This window comes from Thalassophryne amazonica, chromosome 5, assembly GCF_902500255.1.
Source record: "Thalassophryne amazonica chromosome 5, fThaAma1.1, whole genome shotgun sequence".
Taxonomy (NCBI): Eukaryota; Metazoa; Chordata; class Actinopteri; order Batrachoidiformes; family Batrachoididae; genus Thalassophryne; species Thalassophryne amazonica.
Window position 1 is genome coordinate 121441858 of NC_047107.1, and position 6603 is coordinate 121448460.

The 6603-nt window shown below is 39.2% G+C and overlaps 1 protein-coding gene across 1 annotated transcript in view; it reads right to left on the bottom strand.

Moving 5' to 3' along the window:
* Nucleotides 1-5793, bottom strand: part of mmp11a (matrix metallopeptidase 11a) — a 66939-nt gene extending 61146 nt beyond the window's left edge. The window contains 1 exon segment of the mRNA XM_034171221.1: nucleotides 5603-5793. Coding sequence (XP_034027112.1) covers nucleotides 5603-5704 — 102 coding nt within the window. The 5' untranslated portion in view covers nucleotides 5705-5793.
* Nucleotides 5794-6603: the final 810 nt, after the last annotated feature.

Sequence of the window (6603 nt, forward strand, 5' to 3'; positions counted from 1 at the left end):
AAATTAAAAAATAATACAAGATGAAAATTACAATTTTTCTTATCCACCATAGAAGAAGAGCTGTTCTTCTACTCTAGTGTTTAACGGCAGCCGGCATCCTTGTTGGTGCATTGCTGCCACCTGCTGCATCAGTCTGTTATAGCAGCACTAAATCCTCTCAAGCCCAGGGACAGATTGTTTTTTTTTTTCATGCGATCGACTGGAACTCAGCCTGCGATCGAATCCCTTGCGTGCCAGAGTCGCTGTAGTCTAAACAACATAGAGAGAATCCACATGATGACAATTGCAAAATATAATTTTTTTATGCTTTTCTATACATTAATAAGAGGCTGCATGCATGAGACCCTGAAAACTCACTAAAACAAATATTCCAAATAATCTGTGACTGCTACGTTTAATCTGCATGGATCTTCATAAATGCAAACCAAATTTCAGACATTTTATATATATTACTCTGGACCAAACAGGGCAAACAGTGTTGTAAAGGATAATAAGCAGGGAGTTAAGAGCAAACTTCACTTTCCCCCAGAACGACAGGAACAGGAAGCGATCGTGACCCACAGCAATTCTCAATGAAAATGACAGAAGAACAACCCGAGCTTCTCACATGTTTACATAAAACAAACACAATAACAATGGCTATAAACCTAGATAATATATTCACAAGAGTTTTAGGCACAATATACAAAGAGGTTTATGTTGTGATGTTAATGCTGTTGTCTGTGTGCAGCAGTTAAATTGCAGCCTGATCAGTGTCTCAGTGTTACTGACATCTCGCAGCGTGGCAAACTCGCCGAAGTTTTACCAGATTTTGCCGGATTTGAAACCTCAATAGCGTGAATAGAACACTGTATTGTCTTCTTTGTTTCTTCGTGAGAATGTTGCAGCGCCACATACAGGTTTGGCATATACAGCGTTTAGAACACCTGCACACCATCAGCAACCAGGGGAGCCTCTTCAGCCACAGACTGCTCCTTCCCAAGTGCAGGACCAACAGACTGAAAAACTCCTTTGTCCATCAGGCCATCAGACTGTACGACTACTCACTCGGTGGGAGGAGGAGTAACAAGAAGACAGAAGATGGGAAAGAGAGGAACAATAGTAGCCAGTGAACCAGTATTGATCAGTATGTCTGGTTTTTATATTGTGTATTTATATTGCAAACTTTTGTTCTTATTTACTTTCACTTTTGATGCTCTGTGTGCTTCTTACCCTGTGTGCTGCTATACAATGCTGCTGGAACCTCAATTTCCTCGAGGGAGTCTTCCCAAGGGATCTATAAAGTTCTATCTATTCTAATCTAATCTAACCGGTTCAGGAACAATATTTTTGTTGTTGTTGATGTAACAGTTCAGGAGCGTCAATTTTGGGGTGGAACCCAAAACCAGAAAGGTTAAAATACCGTTTCTGTTTGGAAGGAATCAGTTGTGAAAAAAATCTGGTTCAAGCCCTGGTTATAGGTAGTAGTCTCATGCAGTCTTTATCCAGCAGCCTTGATGACCTCAGCTCCACCTCTGGCGAGCCCTGCTCCACCAGCCTGGAGTGTCTTGGCGGTACTAGGAGAGGACTGCTCCTCTGACCTAACGGATTCTCCATGCCTTGAGTGTCGTCCTGCTCATCTGACTGGACTGGTGGACTGTAGTCTCTCTGCTGAGGGTAACAGCTGCGTTGAGGCCTCTTGTGGGTCAACAGGGCCAGGCTGTTGATGCACAGGTCCTGTTAAGCCAGCTGGAAGTTGTACACACTGCCATGGTCTCCCACCTGGACCCAGAACTACTTCCTTTCTCTCATTCCTGCTTTCTCACCTGTCACCATCATCGCTTTTGTTCTGCTTTCTTGATTACGTACAATACGCATGTTTCCAAGGTAACAGACTTCCTGGTTTGTGATATCATGGGGAAAGTCTATTGTTTGCATCAAGTAGAAGTGAGAAACGTGCAACAGCACAGGAGTAAAAACCAGCCATAATGTGGAAAAGTTCTTCAACCAGGGAAATCTGGCCTTTAAATTAAGCCCTTATGGGGAAAACTGTTCTAAATGACTTATGGCATTGTGGGGAACTGTTTAACACCTAACCTGCTGTCCATAAGCAACCAGACCAAGTGGAACTTACCTTTCATAGAATTTGCTGTTACAACCCCAATTTGTAAATAAAAACAGAATACAATGATTTGCAAATCCTCTTCAACCTATATTCAATTGAATACACCACAAAGACAAGATATTTAATGTTCAACCTGATAAACTTTATTGTTTTTGTGCAAATATTTGCTCATTTTGAAATTGATGCCTGCAACACGTTTCAAAAAAGTTGGGACAGTGGTAACAAAAGACTGGGAAACTTGATGAATGCTCAAAGAACACCTGTTTGGAACATTCCACAGGTGAACAGTTTAATTGGAAACAGGTGAGTGTCATGATTGGGTATAAAAGGAGCATCCCCAAAAGGCTCAGCTGTTCACAATCAAAGATGGGGTGAGGATCACCACATTGTGAACAACTGTGTGGAAAAAATAGTCCAACAGTTTAAGAACAATGTTTCTCAACGTTCAATTGCAAAGAATTTAGAGATTCTATCATCCACAGTCCATAATATCAGAAGATTCAGAGAATCTGGAGAACTTTCTACACATAAGCAGCAAGGCTGAAAACCAACACCGAATGCCCATGACCTTTGATACCTCAGGTGCCAGTGCATTAAAAAACTGACATCATTGTGTAAAGGATCTTACTGCGTGGGCTCAGGAACACTTCAGAAAACCATTGTCAGTTAACACAGTTCGTCACTACATCTACAAGTGCAAGTTAAAACTCTTCCATGCAAAGTGAAAGTCATACACCAACAACATCCACAAACGCCGCTGCCTTCTCTGGGCTCGAGCTCATTTGAAATGGACAGATGCAAAGTAGAAACGTGTGCTGTGGTCTGATGAGTCCACATTTCAAATTGTGTTTGGAAATCATGGACGTCGTATCCTCTGGACAAAAGAGGAAAAAGACCATCCAGATTGTTACCAGCACAAAGTTCAAAAGCCAGCATCTGTGATGGTATAGGGGTGTGTTAGTGCCCATGGTATGGACAACTTACACATCTGTGATGGCACCATCAATGCTGAAAGGTACACACAGGTTTTGGAGCAACACATGCTGCCATCCAAGCAACGTCTTTTTCAGGGACGTCCCTGCTTATTTCAGCAAGACAATGCCAAGACACATTCTGCACGTGTTACAACAGCGTGGCTTCATAGTAAAGAGTGCGGGTACTAGACTGGCCTGCCTGCAGTCCAGACCTGTCACCCACTGAAAATGTGTGCCACATTAAGAAGCGCAAAATACAACAACAGAGACTGTTGAACAACTGAAGTCATACATCAAGCAAGAATGGGAAAGAATTCCACCTACAAAGCTTCAACAATTAGTGTCCTCAGTTCCCAAACGCTTATTGAGTGTTGTTAGAAGGAAAGGTGATGTAACACAGTGGTAAACATACCACCGTCCCAGCTTTATTGAAATGTGCTGCAGGCATCCATTTCAAAATGAGCAAAGTTTATCAGTTTGAACATTAAATATCTTGTCTTTGTGGTGTATTCAACTGAATATAGGTTGAAGAGGATTTGCAAATCATTGTATTCTGTTTTATTTACATTTTACACAATGTCCCAACTTCATTGGAATTGGGGTTGTAGATGCATTTTATGTAATGCAAGTTTTTCCTGTAGCATCAAAAGTGAAAAATCATGCAAAAATAATACATGCAAAAAATAATAATACATGCTATGCTTTTCAGTTTACAACAAAGTCACCTGTGCAAGCTCTTGTTCGTGCGCGTGAGTTCAGAGGGAGGTGCAGCAGGAGAAACAATGAATAAACTGCAAATTCTTTTAAACACCTATACATACTCTTAACCCAGATTTTGTTTTAACTTAAATTTCTGAGTTATTATTAATTATTCTTTCGTGTTTTGTAAAAAAGCATTCTCATTACTAAACTAAATTAGTTGATTGCACTATTCAACTGAAATTTTCGGTGCAATGATCATGTTAAGCAGAGTTAACTTTTTGTCTTAAGTTTCTGTAAGGGAGGGGAGGGGTCCATTTTAAATTCTACCTAGCAACCATGTCAAGTGTGAAGACTCCACTCATCCTGCTGCTTCTGCTCATGGCTTGCTGTGCTCAAATTCAAAACCTGTGGATTTTGAGAGCAACACATAACTTTCTGCTCAAAAGACGATTCATTGAAAATAGCTTAGTGTTTAAGTGCTGCTGCTTCTTTTTTTTCTCTCCGCTGTACGCAGTGTACACTTGGCTGTGGGTTTTTGAAAGAAACACTGACTTAAAGAAAATGGAATGTAGGCTTCAAGTTAGTTATTTGTTGATAACTTTCTGGAAATTAGTTTCGCCCAAAGAGTGGTCCAGTGAGAACACGTCAGCTAAACTGAAGTTATTTTTTGGCAATATAACTCATCATTTGGTGTGCTATTACTAAATCAAACACATTTCAACTGTTGCTTTTTTTTAACATGCACTTAATTTTTTTGTTTAGGTTTAGTTAATGTATTAAATACTTTTTAAACAAAATTGTAGAACTTAAAATCTGTTCATTTTTATTATGTGTCACTTTGTTGCCTTTTTTTAGTAAACATTTGTCACATTTTTTACAGTACAGTTTTAATGCATTTTTTCCTGTTTTTACTTTTCCTTCGTAATATTTTTTTAAATAAAAATCTTTGGAACATTTAAATGTATTGTAGCAATCGCCGGGCCGGTTGCTAAGACTGTGAACTGTTATGCTGCAGTGCATCATGGGAGTACAGGGTTTTGAGAGTTTTAAGTGTTGTTAATGTGTTTCATGTAAGTTTAACAGTGTGGTTAGTGTTACTGATTTATTGTGTTCAATAGTTCAGTTGAGTTAGTCAAGTTTAGTTAAGTGTCTGTTGCCACCATAAGTGAAAAGTGTATTGCGTTTGATGCTTTCCATTTTCTGTGTTGTTGGGGTTGCAAATAAAATGGCACCTCCTTGCGGCAGAGTGCAGAAAAGCTCAGAGCGTCTTGTTCTTCCACACCACTCGCCACAGTATTCTTTAATTCCTTTCCTTCCATACACATTTGTTGAAACAATGCATTATAATCTCAAAATAAAGATGGAGTAGTTAATTAAATTACAAGAGAAGACATTACTTATATTAAGAAATTGTTTTAACTACTGATTAATAATGTTTATTATGTTATTTGTTGTATGTTTAACTTAAAATAGTTATTTTATACACCAATGAGAAACCATTTATGTGAACTAATGATTTTGAGTAGCAACTACTACTGTGATTTGTTAATACAACTTAACCTGATTAGTTTTAGCTTGTGTAAAAACTAAAGCAGTTTAAGGCAACGGGTTTCCACGCAATTTTCTAGTAAACTCAACTAATTCAGGTTAAGAGTGTAAAAATAATTTGCGCAACTGCGCCTTAAACTAATCAAAATAACGCAAACAGCTGATAACTCTGATATGCACAGTGGGAATATTATATATATATATATATATATATATATAGCAAAACAACAATAACAACAACAACAAAAAACAAAACCGTGCGTGCTGAACTCACCGGTGCCACTTTGTACCTGCTCGGTCCGCGCACTGGAATGCACAGCGTGCACAAAGAGTGCAGCACGAGCACGCAGCAGCTCACGGCCGCAGAAGTCCGCATCCTGGCCGCACGGTGCGCACACGGGCACGGCTTGGCGTAGCGCCGGGAGACCCACCGACTGAGTGCTGCAGGGTCCGGAGCGGCTGCTCCTTATACACTCGGATTTCTTTGTTCTCCTGGAGTTTTTGGGTTCGAGCCCGCGGCTCACAGCGCCTCCTGCTGACATGTGACCGTTAACTCTTTCTGTGCCGAGAGGATGCTGACAAATGTGCAACAAAACTCAAAACAACTTTAAACACACTGATTTTCTGGCCATAGCTATTTAAAATAGCAATAAATAATAATAATAATAATAAATATCTCAAGATAAACTTTAACTGTAATATTCAATTAATGTTTGATGCTTCAGAGAGCGTGCTAAAGTTGATCAACTCTGAAGCTTCATATAAAGTTTATCATCCCAACTGACGACTTAAAATCACAAGTTAATTCTGACATCACAATGCAAAGTTTATCTGTTGCTATCATAAGTCAGAGTTTGCTGTCCTTGCTGAAAAAGAGGCTATGTGGTGACAAAAGACACTCACAGGCCTTCAACGCCAACTTAATACTCGTATTAAGACTTATCAAGTATTACCCATAACGTAATGTTATGTCATTGTGTCTGAAACTTTTTCAGACCAAATATATATATATATATATATATATATATATATATATATATATAAAACCACACAAGGATAGGGAAGTGTGGGATGAGCTGTGTGCTCCGCTGCCACCGTGACCCAGACATGTGGTTGAAAATGAATGAATACTAATTTAAATACAAGTCGATTTAAGAATGAAAATAATACATTTATGTGACTTTGGAGTCATTCTTAAACAGTTTGATAAACACTTTTCAGTTGAATTATGTCCATCCAGCCATCCACTCACGGATGCCTAGTGGTCCACAGACC